At 46.6% G+C, this 20470-nt stretch overlaps 1 protein-coding gene across 1 annotated transcript in view; it reads right to left on the bottom strand.

The window, feature by feature from the left end:
- The window catches only part of ZMYND8 (zinc finger MYND-type containing 8), a gene marked incomplete in the record, with an annotated part of 135090 nt that overhangs the window by 34261 nt on the left and 80359 nt on the right, over positions 1-20470 (bottom strand). The window contains 3 exon segments of the mRNA XM_073607203.1: positions 5725-5812; positions 11887-11979; positions 14323-14436. Coding sequence (XP_073463304.1) covers positions 5725-5812; positions 11887-11979; positions 14323-14436 — 295 coding nt within the window.

Here is a 20470-nt window from a genome sequence, read left to right on the forward strand (position 1 = left end):
AGTGTTGTGGTCAGATGAGACCAAAATCAAGATCTTTGGCATCAACTCAAGTCGCTGTGTTTGGAGGAGGAGGAATGCTGCCTATGACCCCAAGAACACCATCCCCCACCGTCATACATGTAAGGGGAAACATTATGCTTTGGGGATGTTTTTCTGCTAAGGGGACAACTTCACCGCATCAAAGGGACGATGGACGGGGGCCATGTACCATCAAATCTTGGGTGAGAACCTCCTTCCCTCAGCCATGGCATTAAAAATGGGTCATGGACGGGTATTCCAGCATGACAATGACCCAAAACACACGGCCAAGGCAACAAGAGAGTGGTTCAAGAAGAAGCACATTAAGATCCTGGAATGGCCTAGCCCGTCTCCAGACCTTAATCCCATAGAAAATATGTGCAGGGAGCAGAAGGTTCGAGTCACCAAACATCAGCCTGGAAACCTTAATGACTTGGAGAGGATCTGCAAAGAGGTCAAAATCCCTCCTGAGATGTGTGCGAACCTGGAGACCAACTCCAAGAAACGTCTGACCTCTGTGATCACCAACAAGGGTTTCTCCACCAACTACTAAGTCAAGATGGGGGGGGGGGGGGGGTCACATATTTAATTCACTCATTAAAACGGAAAATCAATTTATAACTTTTTCGAAATGCGTTTTTCTGGATATTTTTGTTGTTATTCTGTCTCTCACTGTTAAACAATAAATAAACTGACCAATAAAATTATAGACTGATCATTACTTTGTCAGTGGGGCAAACCTACAAAATCAGCAGGGGGTCAAATACTTTTTCCCCTTCACTGTATGCAATCTTTAGGCTTAAAAATATTTTTTTTAAATGTGTGCAAAAACAGCTCTGGCAGTGAAAGGGTTAAAAAAAAAAAAAAAAAAAAAAACATAAAAAGGGATAATTGCCAAAACACCTAAGAGAATATTTTTAAAGCTGTAAGGGCCAGGTCACACCATAGAAACGCAGTCCGGATGCGCTCCAGATGCTTTTTTGCATGCACGTTTCTGATGCAGTCCGGTGCATTACCCCCCCCCCCCCCCTTTTTTTTTTTCCTAACCTTAAATAAGAACGTAGGTGTTCCAGTGCGTTTTTAGTGCATTTTTGCAGCATGTTCTACTTTTTTTTTCTGGAACGGCAAGCACTGGTGTGAACTATGCCATTGCAACCCATATAACCTACTTTCTATGCGTTTTTGATGCAGAAAAAAAAAAAAAAAACGCACTGGACTGCATGTGGTGTGAACTGGCCCTAAAATGAGATCCCTGCAGGTACACCATCCTGGTGCAGAGAATGATTCACCCTTCAGGAAAGGATTGGTGAATGTCACATTCACTGCTTTATAAATAGACCTCCATGTTTTATATAAAGGGTTCCCTTACACCCGGTAGTTGGCACGGGCTGCTGAAGATGATCCGGCTCGTAAAACAGACGCAGTCAGCTGATAGGGTAAGTGCATGTCCACACATTATCCCATTACATTTAAAACGATCGGATCATCTGAACCCATCAAATACGGATCATCTGAACCCATCAAATACACTTATAGGGCCCCGGAGCATAACTATTTTCCGAAATATAATATCTTCATGCAGACTCACCTTATCCACTTAGGATTCATGAAACTTCGTCCCCCCCCCCGTCCCCCGTTTGGCGTCCCCCCCCCCCCCCCCCCCCCGAATGAACCTCATTAAAAAAAAAAAATCTGACTCCTATAGGGCGGCCATACACAGATTCCCAACGATTTGTCGATCGAAAAATTTAGTGCGTTTTCTGATGGTGCCACTATTGATTTCAAAATTCGACCAACCAAGCCACCGATGTTGTTACTGAAAAGAAAAATTTGTGGCCAGGAATTTCCTTTTCTTTCCAGATCACAGCTCACGCGCATTTCTCTTTTAATCGATTAGATTTCTCCCACAATTCACCCATCGTGGATTAGAAGTTTGTTTGATTTAAAAAAAAAAAAAAAAAAAAAAATTCCAGCATGCCTGATCAGTAAGATTCGATGGCTGCAGTAAAAATCGGTCGTTGCTGTGGCCCCACGAGGACTTGTGTCTTTTTTTTTTTTCAGCCTCGCCTACTATGTAACTAATGGTCAAAACAAAACAAAAATAAAAATTAAAAAAACGAATGATTATTAAAATCTGGGATTTTCTAAACGAAAAATCGTTTGGAATTCAACAAGTGTATGGCCGGCCTTACCTGCATGCACATTTTCAAAAGATTTAGGGAAAAAAAAAAAAGAAAAGTCCGGTTTTATTTCCAAGTGTAGGGCGCATTGCCATTAAAGAGGAACTAAACCCATCGATGTAGCGGCTTCAATAAACAGTTATATTACCGCCATGCTGGGAATGACAATTGTCACATTCGCTTGTGTGCTCAACCAAAGAGCTGCCAAACCAGCCAATGGCTGGTGTCATAACTGATCACATGTGCAGCATCATGACAGTTAAACATCAGAGGCCAAGATGGCCGCTTCCTGGGCTGAATAGGATGGGAGGGTTTAGTTCCGCTTTAAAGTTCTCCTCCTTGTTGCTTCCTGTCCTCAGGCCAAGCGTGTCGAGTTTTCATTTCTTAGAACGCCCACCTCCAAACTTCTAGCTGTCTGACACCCAGCACCCCACCGCCTCTTCCTGTCAGGCCTGGCTGTCATTGACACGCCCCCTTAGTTGTCTTGGGGGACAGCAATGGTGATGTCATGAGGCTGGCTATGCTACTGGCAGAGTTCTGTTCTTTACAAGCTGACCAGTAACACCCGTACCAACCCACCTCTGCCAGTCACCCACCACAATGCCTACGGGGATGTGTATTCCCTGAGCACATGGAAGTGACATGGGGGGCCCCACTACTCGCCACCCATTGCCTGTGTAAACTCCGAGGAGGCTGGGATGGTCACGTGATGGCAACTTTCTAGGAAAATCACAGGTATTTATGGGGTAAAAAATTACAAAATCAATATCATCCATGTTCCAGGGCAGGGGGGTCACTAAACTCTCTAAACAAAGGGCCAGTTTAGTGTCCTTCAGACTCTATGGGGGCCGGACTCTGGCCAGGGGGAATAGAAAATGTCCTGGTGTCAATGGGAGTAAACAATGCCCCATCGATATTGGAGGGGGGGTATTGCCCACATTGTTTGCATCATGGCAAAGAATAGTGCCCCCATCATTAGTATCAGTGGGAGGAATTGTGCCCCATCATCGGTGTCAGTGGGAGGAATAGTGCCCCCATCATTCGTGTCACTGGGAAGAATAGATCTCCATCATCGGTGTCAGTGGGAGGAATAGTGCCCCATCACTGGTGTCAGTGGGAGGAATAGTGCCCCATCACTGGTGTCAGTGGGAGGAATAGTGCCCCAATATTGGTATCAGTGACATGAATATTGCCCCATTGTTGGTGTCAGTGGGAGGAATAGTGCCCCATCGGTGTCAGTGGGAGGAATAGTGCCCCATCAGTGTCAGTGGGAGGAATAGTGTCCCATCATTGGTATCAGTGGGAGGAATAGTGCCCCATCATTGGTATCAGTGGAAGAAATAGTACCCCATCATTGGTATCAGTGGGAGGAATAGTGCCCCATCATTGGTATCAGTGGGAGGAATAGTGCCCCATCATTGGTATCAGTGGGAGGAATAGTGCCCCATCATTGGTATCAGTGGGAGGAATAGTGCCCCATCATTGGTGTCAGTGGGAGGAATAGTGCCCCATCATTGGCATCAGTGGTAGGAATAGTGCCCCATCATTGGCATCAGTGGAGGAATAGTGCCCCATCATTGGTGTCAGTGGGAGGAATAGTGCCCCAGGGGCCAGATAAAGGAAATCAAGGGGCCACATGCGGCCCCCGGACTACAGTTTGGAGACCAGTGGGCCGGGGGATGGGAGAGGTTGGGGTCATTAATATTCTGTCTATATACACAAGTGGGATGTGCCACATAAATATAGATTTTGAATGGCAGATCTCACCTCATGCTCACATATCTTGATTAGAACTTTCGCCGTCTGCGTCAGCTTGTGATTTCCTGTGGAGAAGATACAATGAATGGTGAGAAATCCACGTATACAACAATCATCCTCACAGATATCGGGGTGTGTGATGGGCTGTACATCGTGTGATAAGAGACACAAGGAGAGGGGGGGCCAGGACTGGGACCCGTATGGGAATTACAAAGCACCATATTAAATGGGTCACCTGATCTAAACTCCCACTCAGGAGCGGGTGGCACCATCTCTAAATAATCCGCTCTATAATGACCATCTGAATATCATTCCATCCCCTCTACAATTACAGCATATATGAGACAGATTCTGACTTTTGGTTCCCACACTGTAATTCTGGTCTGGTAATATCTGTATAGGAAGAACAATCACATATATTCTAGTCCTACCATACTATACTAGTCCTACTGAAGAAGTACCACCCACTGGACGTAACGCGTATAAGAGCGGAGTTCCGTGCCAGGTGACGGCATCGCGCTGCCGTCCTGATATTGCTGAGCTGAGCGGTGAGAGACCGGTACATGTAAACTGACTGTTTATATTGTATTGAAGGCGATTGATTCTACTAACCTTGCAAGTGTTTTTTTTTTAACTTATGTTACATTTGATAAAACACGGTGAGCACTATTAGCTCCCTTTCTTCTTTTATACATGTGATGTGTATATTTCAGCTCCATATGGTACCTGTTCCCTGCAGCCACATCAGCCACAATGAGGGCAAAAAAAAAAAAAAAAAAAAAAAAATCGCTGTTTGACCTCACTTGATTATTAGAGGTCATGTGAGGAGGTGAGATTTAAGTTCAACTCTTCTGGGAAGGCCGTCCACAAGGTTTAGGAGTGTGTCTATGGGAATGTTTTCCCATTCTTCCAGAAGAGGTCAGGCACTGATGTTGGACGAGAAGGCCTGGCTCACAGTCTCCACGCTATTTCATCCCAAAGGTGTTCTATCTGGTTGAGGTCAGGACTCTGTGCAGGCCAGTCAAGTTCCTCCACCCCAAACTCGCTCATCCATGTCTCTATGGACCTTGTTTTAACAAACATGTCATACTTAACTCCGCTGTGCAGCTCCTTTTGCACAGAGTGGCCCCGAACATCCTCTTCTGGGGTCCCCCGGCGGCTCTCGCGGCCCCCCCCCCCCCCCGCATCAGATAAGAAGATGCGCTCTCCCGAGAGCGTTACCTTGCGGGCGCGCTCCTGAGTCCAGCATTTGAATCCACAGACAAAAATGCCGGACTCGGCCCCGCCCCCCCCACCACTGGATTTGATTGACTGCAGCGGGAGCCAATGGCTGTGCTGCTATCAATCTATCCAATCAGGACCCGAGACAACGGCTGGTGTGCGCGCCCCCCCCCCCCCCCGTCGCGGGAAAGACCTGGTTCAGGTAAGTAAAAGGGGGGCTCTGCTGCATCACAGGAGGTTTTTCAGCTTGTATTAAGGTGAAAAAACCACGAAGGTTTACAACCCCTTTAACTGAACAATCAGAAGTGAGAAGCTGATTGGCTACCATGCACAGCTGCACCAGATTTTGCACTCTTCACTTTTGTGGAATCAATCCCACAGAGTCGTTCGCGTTCATTTCACACCATCGACCTTTATTTCATAGACACCCGCGTTCGGTTGTATAAAGCGCAGCACCTTTCTAAGTAAATTTAACTGGGCGTCCGCACCTCGAGTGCTGGCAGCCAATTGGATTGCTCCATCACTATACAGAAGACGTCACACTTACCCCCGTTGTAAATAATGCAGTTGTGTAAAATCCATTTGGCTTCTGCCAGGAATGCTTCGGTGCAACCGTACATCTTCTTTTTAACATTCTGCAAGGACATGAAAAGGAGACGCTAGATCTTTGTACAGGTGGCATCCTGAAATTGCGAGGTGAAAGATGGTAAAGGGGGGGGAGGGGTCACAGGACAGCTGACACAATTCATCAATAACAGTACAGTCCTGATTTATATACTATAATGGGCCCTTCCTGTATAATGGAGAAGAGTATCTGCTATACTTCATTGTCAAAAGCAGCTATACCCAGTACCAGGACAGGTTCATCTAGCGCCCAGGGCAAGGATGCGGAAGTGTGCTCCCCCTCCCCCACTGTTCATGCATGCCGTAGAATGGGTTTACTGCTCTGCACTTATTCTCTGCTCCCTCCCTTGCCCCACTGTGCCCAGGGCACCTGCCCCTCCTACCCACCCCTTGTCCCACTGTGCCCAGGGCACCTGTCCCTTCTGCCCACCCCTTGTCCCACTGTGCCCAGGGCAACTGCCCCTCCTGCCCCCCCCCCCCCATGCCCCACTGTGCCCAAGGCACCTGCTCCTCCTGCCCACCCTTTGCCCCACTGTGCCCAAGGCACCTGCTCCTCCTGCCCACCCCTTGTCCTGGCCCCCTGGCTGTACTTGATCTGTTGTCTTCTTGAAAGTTAAAAGAGGAAGTAAACCCTGATGGGTTTTACTTCATCTTTTTTTTTTCCCTCTGCAAAGTAAAAGTATAATGGGCTAGTATGCATCGCATACCAGCCCATTGTATAGCACTTCGCTGCAAACGAAGCCCGCTGTGTGGCCGCATTCATCTTCACCCCTCCTCCGGCTCTGTGACTGGGCCTGAGTCGCTTGACGTCGCTTGCGCGCAGGAGCCACCAGTCACGGCACAAGCCCCTCAGAAACGGCACGTTCACGCCCCTTCTTCAGGTCGGCACAAGCGTATACGGTAAATATCTCCTAAACCGCGCAGGTTACAGAGATATTTCCAGTACCTACAGGTAAGCCTTATTATAGGCTTACCCTGTAGGGAAAAGTGGTGTGACTCGGTTTACAACCACTTTAAAAGCGGAACTAAACCCTCCAATCCTTTTCAGCCAAGGAAGCTGCCATCTTAGCTTCTGCTTGATCCTCAACTGCAATTGTGCATGGCATGACACCAGCAGTGGAGGCTGGTGCTCAAACTTTTTGGGGGGGCGCAAACAAACTGAAAAATACTGAATCCACCCACCCCTCCTCCCATCAATTGCAGCCACTTGTGCCCATCATATGCAGCCTCACTGTGCCCGTCAAATGCAGCCATTTGTGCCCGTCAAATGCAGCCACTTGTGCCCAGAATATGCAGCCACTGTGAACATCAAACGCAGCCACTTGTGCCCGTCAAATGCAGCCACTTGTGCCCACCGACCCCCCCCCCCCCCCAAGAGCCAGGCATCCAATAGGGTGGCCTGGTGCTGTGGCCAATCAGAAAACAGGTCTGACGCTCTGCCTCCTGATTGGCAGGGAGGAAGGTTAGTGTGAAAATAGCGAAAAGTTATTGGCTATTGTCACCCAATTGAGTGGGATCAGTGTGCACTCTCTGCGCCCAGAGCCCACCTTATTTTGAAACCTATTAGAACCTCTGACTCTAATCAGGTGCTTCAAAAAGTATCACCCGCCTTCCCCACCACCGCCATAGGAATCAATGCATCCTGAAGGGGGCCGGGCGCATGGATGGGGGGGCGGCGCCCACAGTGCACAGGCCGCCACTGGAAACCAGCCATTTGATGGTTTTGACAGCTTGGTGGAGAGCACAATCAAAATGTGACAGTTTGCATTCCCGGCATGCGGCACATTTTTTTTTGAACTGGTTAAAAATCGATGGGTTTAGTTCCACTTTAATTATAAAAGCAATGTGACAGTTTAGAATTTTTTTTTATCTTAAGCTTGATACACTCTATATAACTTTTGTTGTTTGATTTCCTTTAGATTCACCAAAACCATGTAGTGCAAGAGCCTGCCCGATTGCATACAAATTGAAACTGTTAAGGTGTGACCTTCATATTATATGGTTTTGGTAAATCTAAAAGGAAAAAATCTAAAAGAAAAAATTGTATGGTGTGTATGACCCCTTAAGGCACAAAAAATGCATGCAGTGTTTTCCATGTATTCCAATGGCTCTAGTTCACACCAATGCAGTCAGTTTCCAGTGCAGAACAAAAAAGTAAAGCGCGCTGCGTTTTTTTTCTGCACAGAACTGTACTGGAACCTAGCAAATTGTATCAAAAACACACTGGAGCTGCACTGGAACTGTGTGTGGTGTGAACTGTAACCCCAAACGGTTTCGGAACTTATGAGTGCATTTTTGTGGTGTGAACCGGCCCAAAAAATGCATGCACAGTGTTTTCCATGTATTCCAATGGCTGTAGTTCACACCAATGCTGTCAGTTTCAGTCAGTTTCCGGTCAGTTTCTGCACCTGGAACTGACTGCACTGGTGTGAACTAGAGCCATTGGAATACATGGAAAATGCATGCGTTTTTAGGGCCAGTTCACACCACAAAAATGCACTCATATGTTCCAGATCAATTTTTGCTTAATGTTCACACCACACGCAGCTCCAGTGCAGCTCCAGTGCATTTTTGATACAATTTGCTCCAGTACAGTTCTGTGCAAAAAAAAAAATTGCAGCACGCTTTACTTTTTTTTTCTTTTCTGCACCGGAAACTGACTGCACTGGTGTGAGCTAGAGCCACTGCAACACATAGAAAACACTGTGCATGCATTTTTAGGGCCAGTTCACACCACAAAAATGCACTCATAAGTTCCGGATCAGTTCTTGCTTAATGTTCACAACACACGCAATTCCAGTGCGTTTTTGATACAATTTGCTAGGTTCCAGTACAGTTGCATGCAGAAAAAAATGCAGCGCGCTTTACTTTTTTCTGCACCGGAAACTGACTTAAGTCGGAGTTCCGGCCACATTTTTTTTTGTATTGATCCGAGCATAATGCATTATTACCATGGGGATGGAAAGTATTCAGACCCCCTTAAATTTTTCACTCTTTCTTATATTGCAGCCATTTGCTAAAATCATTTAAGTTAATTTTTTTTCCTCATTAATGTACACACAGCACCCCATATTGTACACACAGCACCCCATATTGTACACACAGCTCCCCATATTGTACACACAGCACCCCATATTGTACACACAGCACCCCATATTGTACACACAGCACCCCATATTGTACACACAGCACCCCATATTGTACACACAGCTCCCCATATTGTACACACAGCACCCCATATTGTACACACAGCACCCCATATTGACAGAAAAACACAGAATTGTTGACATTTATGCAGATTTATTAAAAAAGAAAAAACTGAAATATCACATGGTCCTAAGTATTCAGACCCTTTGCTATGACACTCATATATTTAACTGCTGTCCATTTCTTCTGATCATCCTTGAGATGGTTCTACACCTTCATTTGAGTCCAGCTGTGTTTGATTATACTGATTGGACTTGATTAGGAAAAGCCACACACCTGTCCATATAAACCCTTACAGCTCACAGTGCATGTCAGAGCAAATGAGAATCATAAGGTCAAAGGAACTGCCTGAGGAGCTCAGAGACAGAATTGTGGAAAGGCACAGATCTGGCCAAGGTTACAAAAAAATTCTGCTGCACTTAAGGTTCCTAAGAGCACAGTGGCCTCCATAATCCTTAAATGGAAGATGTTTGGGACAACCAGAACCCTTCCTAGAGCTGGCCGTCCGGATAAACTGAACTATCAGGGGAGAAGAGCCTTGGTGAGAGAGGTAAAGAAGAACCCAAAGATCACTGTGGCTGAGCTCCAGAGATGCAGTTGGGAGATGGGAGAAAGTTGTAGAAAGTCAACCATCACTGCAGCCCTCCACCAGTCGGGGCTTTATGGCAGAGTGGCCTGACGGAAGCCTCTCCTCAGTGCAAGACACATGAAAGTCCGCATGGAGTTTGCTAAAAAACACCTGAAGGACTCCAAGATGATGAGAAATAAGATTCTCTGGTCTGAGGAGACCAAGATAGAACTTTTTGGCCTTAATTCTAAGCGGTATGTGTGGAGAAAACCAGGCACTGCTCATCACCTGTCCAATACAGTCCCAACAGTGAAGCATGGTGGTGGCAGCATCATGCTGTGGGGGTGTTTTTCAGCTGCAGGGACAGGACGACTGGTTACAATCGAGGAAAAGATGAATGCGGCCAAGTACAGGGATATCCTGTACGAAAACCTTCTCCAGAGTGCTCAGGACCTCAGACTGGGACGAAGGTTTACCTTCCAACACGACAATGACCCTAAGCACACAGCTAAAATAACGAAGGAGTGGCTTCACAACAACTCTGTGACTGTTCTTGAATGGCCCAGCCAGAGCCCTGACTTAAACCCAATTGAGCATCTCTGGAGAGACCTAAAAATGGCCGTCCACCAACGTTTACCATCCAACCTGACAGAACTGGAGAGGATCTGCAAGGAGGAATGACAGAGGATCCCCAAATCCAGGTGTGAAAAACTTGTTGCATCTTTCCCAAAAAGACTCATGGCTGTATTAGATCAAAAGGGGGCTTCTACTAAATACTGAGCAAAGGGTCTGAATACTAAAGACCATGTGATATTTCAGTTTTTCTTTTTTAATAAATCTGCAAAAATGTCAACAATTCTGTGTTTTTCTGTCAATATGGGGTGTTGTGTGTACATTAATGAGGGAAAAAAATTAACTTAAAGTGGTGTTCCACCCTAAAAAAAAAAAAAAAAGAGGAATGTGCCTAAAAAAAAAAAACTAAAAAAAAAACATTCTTTTTTTTTAACTTACCTCTAAATGCCTGTTGCTAGGGGGTCCCTCGTAGTCTGCCTCTTTCAGTGCCTGGGCTGGTGACATCACTTCCCCTCGGCACAGGAAGGGCTCAGCTCTGCTCCCTCCCTCTTGTCAATCATCTGGGACCCATGACAGGTCCCAGATGACTGAGCGGCCAATCGCGGCGGCGCTCGCGCATGTGCAGTGGGTTCCCAGCTGTGAAGACACAGCCCGGCGCCCACAGCTGCAATGCTGGCGCCGCCGAACGGAGGGGGAGACGAGTGGGGCTTTGATCCCCCGCACCGCTGGACCCTGGAACAGGTAAGTGTCCAATTAAAAGTCAGCAGCTGCAGTATTTGTAGCTTGCTGACTTTTAATTTTTTTTTTTTTTTGGGAACTCCTCTTTAAATGATTTTAGCAAATGGCTGCAATATAACAAAGAGTGAAAAATGTAAGGGGGTCTGAATACTTTCCATCCCCACTGTAGATAAAAAAACTATTATACAAGGTTAATAGTGGATGTTGCTAAAATATAAATTTAATACTCACAAGTTTGTCCCTCCTGTTGTGGCCATTGCCATCATGATTGTGGGCATGTGAAGCCCAAAATCGATATCTCTTCCTGTATTAGCTTTGAAGAGGTTACCCAGCATGCAAATCTCGATCTCGCGCGTGCGCGATTCACCGGCCGTAGCGCCGGAGGAAGGTCCCGCCCCGTTGTTATGGCAACATCACAGTACTGCCCACAGACTCCTGGGAAATGACGACACATCGTTTCCCAGGAGCACAGGCGCGGGAGGAAGTGACGAGGAGCTCCGCGGACCAGGAAGTGGCAGATTAGGAAGACTACATAGCAACAGGGCGATTCTGGTAAGTATAAAAAAAAAAAAAATTCCCCAAATGTTTTTTTTTATAGGTTTAGAGGAGTCAGAATCTGAAAAAAAAATTCAGGGTGGAACTCCGCTTTAAATGGTGTGAACTAGAGCCATTGGAATACATGGAACATACTGTGCATGCATTTTTAGTGCAGAAAAAAAAAGCTCACGGAACTGCATCTGGCACTTAAAGTGGTAGTAAACCGCAGCATTTAAAAAAAAAAAAAAATCCCCTGCAAGGCAATGGCATAATGTGAATGGTTTTGGAATGGGACATCCAAGAAGTTGATGGTCAGGTGTGCCTACAGACTTGGCCATGTAGTGTATAAGTAGAAAAATCAAACTGGTGCTCCATATTCATTTATAGGAAAACTATTCAGTGAAAACAGAGGACAACCATGTAGAGATGCACTTTTGTACACTTTGGATAGAAATTACCTACTTTTTCTTGTGTACTGAGATCCATAGGATTAAATATATATTCTGCGTAATCAGGATGTTGCTCCAGTGAAACTGGCTTCTGGAATGGCTCTGTCTGCAAAGAGAAATGAAGACGTATAGGGAACTGATCATTGCACATTCTTCCTGCAAGGATAATACAGTTTCTGTAGAATAAACATAACACACACAGATCAGAATAGAAAAGCCAACAGCAAAGCAGACAATCCACATCCACAGCTTTTGTCTCTCATAATCCTTTCTCTCAGTCATAGAACACGCTCGGGCCCATAACCACAAGAAGGTCGGATCAGCAATCTTTCTGCATCTTTTTGCCCATTTCCTTTTTTGATCAAGCAGCTTATCGAGGACCAAACCTGAAGTCCTTATCTGCTTGACCTCTGTGGCGCTGTGTGTGTGTGTGTATATACACACACACAAATCAAAAGTTGGCATAACATTTTTATTCACTTACATAGGCAGTTCAAATTTCACATGTTGGTAGGGCAACTCCTCCTCTATAGTAACTCCTCGTCTTCTTTTTTTGCAGGTAAAAGATTCCAACAGAAGCAGCATGCCATCATTGAGTTCTTGATGGGGCCGTCCAACATTTATGGTCTCCCAATGCTGGTTTCCCCTTCTTTAAACAACTTCCTCCATCTGTGCACATTGCCCATCCCATGACCCAGAAGACATCATCTGTGACGAAACGTGTGGGGTGGAGCCTGCTGTGACTATTGCGAGTGTAGTTTTATCAATATTTTTTTCAAGTTTTACGGTTTTCACAGTATGTGGAGCATACGATTCTCTCTTTTGGGTACTTACATGCATGCATGAGCCTCCTACTTGGCGGGAACAGCAGAGATATTCCCTGGCATTCAGGAGATCATTTCCAGAGGGGGAAATTCCTGAACAATGTGTACAAGGACCTGTATGGTTTTCTATTCAAGCGTGATATGACGATTTAGAATATGAGAGTCATATCCATTTGGTAAGAAGCTACTAGTCTCTCTTTGTTGGTGGTGGATCAAAATTGAAGACGTTTTTTGAGGATTCTTTTTTTCTTTTCTGCAACAATTTTACAGCCTATATTTGTTGGACATTTGATTTCTTATTTCTTCAATAAGTCACTAGTTCTTTGGTTAGGTGTTTTAAGCTCAGCATATTTTGTGTATGTATGCCGATTGCTCTTCTCAGTGGTTTCATCTCCATAGACATTCTGTAGCCCTCTGTTGATGTCGGACAGCCTGCACCCCCTCCTTCATCAACAACTCAATGGTGGCATGGTGCTTCTGCTAGGAATAAAAACAGTTATGCCCACTTTTGCATTACTTTCAGTACAGCCCTTTCTCAGGCACTGGGCGGACCCTAGGGCATGCACACAAGACATTTATTTAACTCTCCTAAGAAGCCAGCATCATTTTTTTGCTGAAAAAATGCCTGATGCTTGTAAAAAAGTGTCTAAAGCTTTTACAGGCGTCAAACTCTTAGGCGTTAATTCATTCCAAGAGATGGAACTCACATGACCCCCACTGATCATCAGTGCCCTGTTTACAATTAGGTGCCCACCAGTGCCAGCAATGATTGCCCATTACTGCCAGCAATCAGTGACAACCAGTGCCCACAATTGCCACTAATCTGTGCCCACAAGTGCCAGCAATCAGTGCCCACAAGTGCCAGCAATCAGTTGCCATCAGTGATGCCAGTCAGTGCTGGCTATCAGTGCTGCTCATCAATGCCCATCACTGCTGCCCATCAATGCCACCTATCAATGCCCACCAGTGCCACCTATCAGTGCTCATCAGTGCCACCTAATCAGTGCCCATAAGTGCCGCCTCATCAGCGCCCAACAGTGCTGCCTCATCGGCGCCCATCAGTGAAGTGAAATTAAGAAAAACTTCCTTTTTTTTTTTCAGGAAAAAATAAAAATTCCAGAAGTAATTAAATACCACCAAAATAAAGCTCTATTTGTGTGAAGAAACATATATATTTATAATTTATAACAATTTCACATGGTTACAGTGTAGCATGACCGCGCAATTGTCATTCAAAGTGTGACAGCGCTAAAAGCTGAAAAATGACCTGGGCAATAAGGGGGTGCAATTGCCCGGTATTGAGGTGGTTAATTAAACAAGCTGACATTAGAAGCGGATTTGCCACCAAGCACAGCTGCACTAGATTTTCCGCTCTCCAGTTTTAGTAAATCAACCTCATTGGTTTTCATTCCCTAATAAAATGTTGATGGTAATGCACTAGGTCTTCTGCTTTGTTCTCTTCATGATACCTCAAGATTCTCAGATCTCAAGAGGGTGACATTGGCATTGAACACTGGTCCTCAATGAGAGCTGATGGTGACTACCCATATATATATTATTAATCAAGACAAGGAGGAATTGTGGAGTTGCAGTCATGAGAATAATGCCCATGTCAGCAGACTTACCCCTGGCTGCTTCATCTTCTGTAGTGCAAATTTTAGCAAGTAAGAGAGCTGTTCTATAGTCAGCATGGTCATCGCTTTACTCTGCGTCTCTATACATTCTGCTACCGTAATTTTCTGTAAAGAGAATTCACAAAATATTTAACATCAATAAGAGCCAGACACCATGAAAATATAACACAGCACACACTGCTTTCTGGGGATAAATGGTAAAATGTTTTTATTTTCTTACAGTAACACCATTAGTGCAACAGGAGCCTCAAACCACTAAAGGTGGGCAACAGCCAAACATAAAGGAGACTGCACCCCAATGCCCATGTACACTGGAGAAGATGTCCTTGGGAAATAAAAGGAGACTGCACCCCAATGCCCATGTACACCGGAGAAGATGTCCTTGGGAAATACAAGGAGACTGCACCCCAATGCCCATGTACACCGGAGAAGATGTCCTTGGGAAATACAAGGAGACTGCACCCCAATGCCCATGTACACCGGAGAAGCTGTCCTTGGGAAATACAAGGAGACTGCACCCCAATGCCCATGTACACCGGAGAAGATGTCCTTGGGAAATACAAGGAGACTGCGCCCCAGTGCCCATGTACACCGGAGAAGATGTCCTTGGGAAATACAAGGAGACTGCGCCCCAATGTCCATGTACACTGGAGAAGATGGCCTTGGGAAATACAAGGAGACTGCACCCCAATGCCCATGTACACTGGAGAAGATGGCCTTGGGAAATACAAGGAGACTGCACCTCAATGCCCATGTACACCGGAGAAGATGTCCTTGGGAAATACAAGGAGACTGCAGCCCAATGCCCATGTACACCGGAGAAGATGTCCTTGGGAAATACAAGGAGACTGCACCCCAATGTCCATGTACACTGGAGAAGATGGCCTTGGGAAATACAAGGAGACTGCGCCCCAATGTCCATGTACACCGGAGAAGATGTCCTTGGGAAATACAAGGAGACTGCGCCCCAGTGCCCATGTACACCAGAGAAGATGTCCTTGGGAAATACAAGGAGACTGCGCCCCAATGTCCATGTACACTGGAGAAGATGTCCTTGAGAAATACAAGGAGACTGCGCCCCAATGTCCATGTACACTGGAGAAGATGGCCTTGGGAAATACATCCACTGTGTTCCCTGGTTCTTGCACTCAACCCCCCCCCCCCCCCAATCTCCTCTTTCTCAGCTCCCTGAAGCCTCATCCCTCATCCCCAAAATGCACACATGGCAGGGAGGCAGCATGCTGCAGAATGCTACAACACACCCTAAGGTCTTCAAGAGACACTATGAAAAACCTGCTAAAATTGGCTGCAAAGGATTGTATAAAGCTCAGACAAATCCCGAGGAGCTTCTATATTTAGCCCTTCTAAAGTGTGTTCGGATCAGAAGGATCAGGCCTCAGCTTGTGAGGAATTTGAAACTGGCTGTAAGCTGGCAGTTTCAGATCATTTGTTTACTTGGCCATTTGCTAACATTCTGATAAGAAAAGGCCGAAGCAGGCAGTGACTGCGCAGTGCACAAATGTATGCAGTAATGGAACATAACGATTGCTCAGCAGTCAGCTCCTCCACCTGCAGTCTCGTGTTTATGGGGCAGTTTAACGGCCACAGCCACTGAGAAGGTGGTAACTGATCCCAATGGAAAGAATACTTCCATTGCTTACTTCTTAATAATGTAACATAACCTCATACTGATAGGCTTTGGGGACAAACCAGGGACAGACATCCCCTTGCCGAGTTTAGAGAATCTAAAAACATATCCGGATATACGTATATCCATTAGATTGTAAGCTCTTATGAACAGGGCCCTCTTAATCCTCTTGTATTTTATTGTGTTGTAATTTTATATTGCAAAACACTACACAAACTGCTGGCGCTATATAAATCCCGTATGATAATAAAAATAATTAGGGACAACCTAATCCAGCAGGATCATTTATACTGCATATATACAATCATTATTGTGACTCTCTACAAAGTTACAATGTTGCAGCCTCTCACCTTGTGACTCTCTACAAAGTTACAATGTTGCAGCCTCTCACCTTGTGACTCTCTACAAAGTTACAATGTTGCAGTCTATTGGCAGGAAATTCTGGGACCTGTAGTCCCTTGGCAGCCATTTAGCTTTTGCAAATATGCCTCTGCCTCCATCACAGGTGTAAAAACGAAAAAAAAAAAATCCAACTAATCTCGTTGCTCAGTACATTGGACTCTCTCCACTCACTTCCAGACCTCAATCAGGGGCGCAACTACCACCATAGCGACCCATGTGGGCGCTATGGGGCCCGCAGCCAAGTGGGGCCCAGTGAGGATGAGTGCACCGCTGGCACAGTCTCCCAGCCAGGGGAAGAGAGAGGAGAGGAAGAGGCAAGCTGTGACCTGTGCCCAATGCAGCGTGACCTGTGCCCAATACAGCCTCATCTGTGCAGAGGAAGAGGCAAGCCACCCGGATCAGCAGAGAGCTGAATTGCCCGCTGTAATAGCTTTCATTAGAACTTCCAGTGTTCCCGGGGCTCACGTAACAGACAGAACGCCAATCCAATGCGGGACGTGTGACGTCATCCAAGGCATCAGGCCAAGAGGTGGGGCTATGTGACGATGAGCCCCGGGAAGATGGGAAATTCAAATGAAAGCTATTACAGCGGGCAATCCCGCTCTCTGCTGATCCGGGTGGCTTGCCTCTTCCTCTGCACAGGTGAGGCTGTATGGGGCACAGGCAGACCAGGCTGTATTGGGCACAGGTCACACTGCATTGGGCACAGGTCACGCTGTATTGGGCACAGGTCACGCTGTATGGGGCACAGGTCACGCTGTATGGGGCACAGGTCACGCTGCATTGGGCACAGGTCACGCTGTATGGGGCACAGGTCACGCTGCATTAGGCACAGGTCATGCTGTATGGGGCACAGGTCACGCTGTATGGGGCACAGGTCACGCTGCATTGGGCACAAGTCACGCTGTATGGGGCACAGGTCACGCTGCATTAGGCACAGGTCATGCTGTATGGGGCACAGGTCACGTTGTATGGGGGCACAGGTCACGCTGCATTGGGCACGGGTCATGCTGTATGGGGCACAGGTCACATTGTATGGGGGCACAGGTCACGCTGCATTGGGCACAGGTCACGCTGTATGGGGCACAGGTCACGCTGCATTGGGCACAGGTCACGCTGCATTGGGCACAGGTCACGCTGCATTGGGCACAGGTCACGCTGCATGGGGCATAGGTCACGCTGCATGGGGCATAGGTCACGCTGCATGGGGCATAGGTCACGCTGTATGGGGCACAGGTCACGCTGTATGGGGCACAGGTCACGCTGCATGGGGCACAGGTCACGCTGTATGGGGCACAGGTCATGCTGCATTGTGCACAGGTCACGCTATATGTGGCACAGGTCACGCTGCATTGACACTAGGGCAGCTGTGGGGGGGGGGGGGGGGGGGGCTGTTTGCAGGGGGGCCCCATACAACATTTTGCTATGGGGCCCTGCTATTTCTAGTTATGCCCCTGACCTCAATCCTGTCCGATTCAACCCAATGATAGGACAAGGTATAGGATTGTGCCCAGCTATAACTGGTAAAGCCTGGAGCCCAGGGGTAAGGTCACTTCTAACCTCAGACTACAAGACCAACAGTCTGCTTCATCGGGGGGGGGGGTCTTCATCTGCATGGTAGCCAATCAGCTTCCAGGTTTTATTGTCAAAGCTTAACCACTTCAATACCGGAAACTTTCACCCCCTTCCTGCCCGGACTAATTTTCAAATTTCAGCGCTGTCACACTTTGAATGACAATTACTCAGTCATGTAACATTGTACCAAAATGAAATTTTTATCATTTTTTTTTGAGACAGATAGAGCTTACTTTTGGTCACAGAGTTCCACCAGATGGGGTGCGCAGGAAACGCGCACACGGGACAACGTCCAGGGACACCCTCCCAGAACCAGAGAAGGGCCGTGAGGCCCTATACGCAATATAACGCGGGCGGGAAGTGGTTAATTGAACAAGCTGAAGTTAGAAACTGATTGGCTATCATGCACAGCTGCACCAGATTTTGTACTCTCCAGTTTTAGTGAATTAACCCCAGAGAGTTTCCCATGCGCATCCTACGGGCCAGAGACCCCCCTTCTAGAACTAGAGAATGGCTGGAAGGCCATGTATTGAATATAGCGCGGGCGGGAAGTGGGTAATTGAACAAGCTGAAGTCAGAAGCTGATTGGTCACCATGCAAAGCTTCATCAGATTCTGAGTGCTCTAATTTTAGTAAATCCCCCCGCATTGCATTTTGCTGGTGCTTAGAAGACATAACAGAACATAAAAAATTCATTTTTTGCTATAACATCATTACATAGAAAGTGAAATAAAAACCATATAAAAGATACAGGAGAACTCCAGTACTGCCATTTCTATTATAAAATAAGTCATTCTGGGGGTTTATTTTTTTAAATATGTAGTTTCTTCTGATTCAAAACAATAATTTGAAGGAATTCCCCCATCTCAGTGTACTGTCACAAAGCCCCCACCAAGCCTACAAATAGCCATACACTGATCAATGTGTGGCCGCCCCTGCTTGACGGTAGCCAACTGTTTGACTTATGACAAAAAGGGAAATGATCCTCAGTCAGCTGCAGCCACAGTGGTGGGTGTGCCGTCAGAATGTGCCGTCAGAATGCAGTCCTGGCAATGGGGATTCCTCCATACACAAGGCTTAGACTCCATGGTGTGGCACTTCAGTCACTGTTGTCATCAAAAACAGCAATAAAAAGGGAGAAATCTTCCAACTGGGACAATTGCTCGGGTGACATTTATGTTACCTCACTTCCTGTTGTGTCTACAAGACAGGAAGTAAAGTAAAAACCTCCCTAATGGAACACAGATTGCAAGAAATACTTCTCTTGTGGGTCACAAGGGTGAACCTACCTTTGCTCTCTTGTGAAGCAGAGTCAGCCAACAGCGGACTATTGCCTGCTATCAACTGATGTCACAGAGACCTGCTTCAGGCTCTGGAAGGATCCTGACCATATTGTCGGGATCCACCTAGCTGCCTCATTGACAGCTGCCTCTGGCTCAATGCAAGGCTGAGAGTCTAATCCAGCTGCACCCGCCCCCTCTCCTATCTGGCACTCCAGTAAGCACTGGAGGGAAAGGAGCGTAGAGAGGTGACTGCTCTTCGCTCCCGGAAGACCCAGAGCTGAGCAATCAGCGGTCATGGGATCGCTCCGCTCTCAGCACAGAGGTGAGCATAGATGTTTGTTTTTTGTAATTAACCCCATACATCTCCCTGAAGGCTCCATTTGCACTTGTGTGACTTGCCATGCTACTTTGGACACATAGGGGTTGATTCACTAAAACTGGAGAGTGCAAAATCTGGGGCAGCTGTGCACAGGGCCGTCTTTAAGGCAAGGCAAAAGGGGCAGCTGCCCTGGGCCCCATCATTGTTGTGGGGCGCAAAGCAGCTGCCTCATACTTGCCAACTATCCCAGTTTAAATTCCCTCGTCTCAGTGTAAAGTTCTGTTACTAATGCTGCCCAACTCTGCCCTATTGCCATGTACAGATGGCTCACCTGTAGACCCTGTGTTTACATGTAAATAACCGGCATTGATATGTAAATAGCGGCGGCATTAATATGTAAATAGTCGCGGACCGCAGCATTGATATTTATAACATGCCCCCTGAGGACATATCCACCACCACTTCTGCTGAATGCCGCCCACTGGTAAAGGGCCATGCTTGAAAGTCCTGCCTACAACTGTGGTCATTAAGCCTAACATCAGCCTGTTGTGCAAAGGTGAGAAAATTGGACGTGGAACCCTTTTTCAAAATAACATGGGGCCACAGCACTGTGAATTTTGGTGGATATGAATACACACATCTCAGCAGATGTGTGGGGGTGTCATTAACAATTAATGGTACTGCTGTGTATCTGCTAAAGGGCGGCACATTTCTGTGGTGTCAGGAAAGTAATTCTGCAAACGTTCCCGACACAAAGAAATGTGAACGCAGGCTAAATATCTCAGTTACATTGGTGGTCAGTGTAAATCGTCTCATTACACTGGGGCTCGGTGTACAATCCTTTCATTCACACTAGTGGCCAGTGTGAAGGTCCCCCTTACATTGGGGGTCAGTGTAAATCCCCCTTTACAT

Source organism: Aquarana catesbeiana, linkage group LG12 (assembly GCF_042186555.1).
Source record: "Aquarana catesbeiana isolate 2022-GZ linkage group LG12, ASM4218655v1, whole genome shotgun sequence".
Classification (NCBI taxonomy): domain Eukaryota; kingdom Metazoa; phylum Chordata; class Amphibia; order Anura; family Ranidae; genus Aquarana; species Aquarana catesbeiana.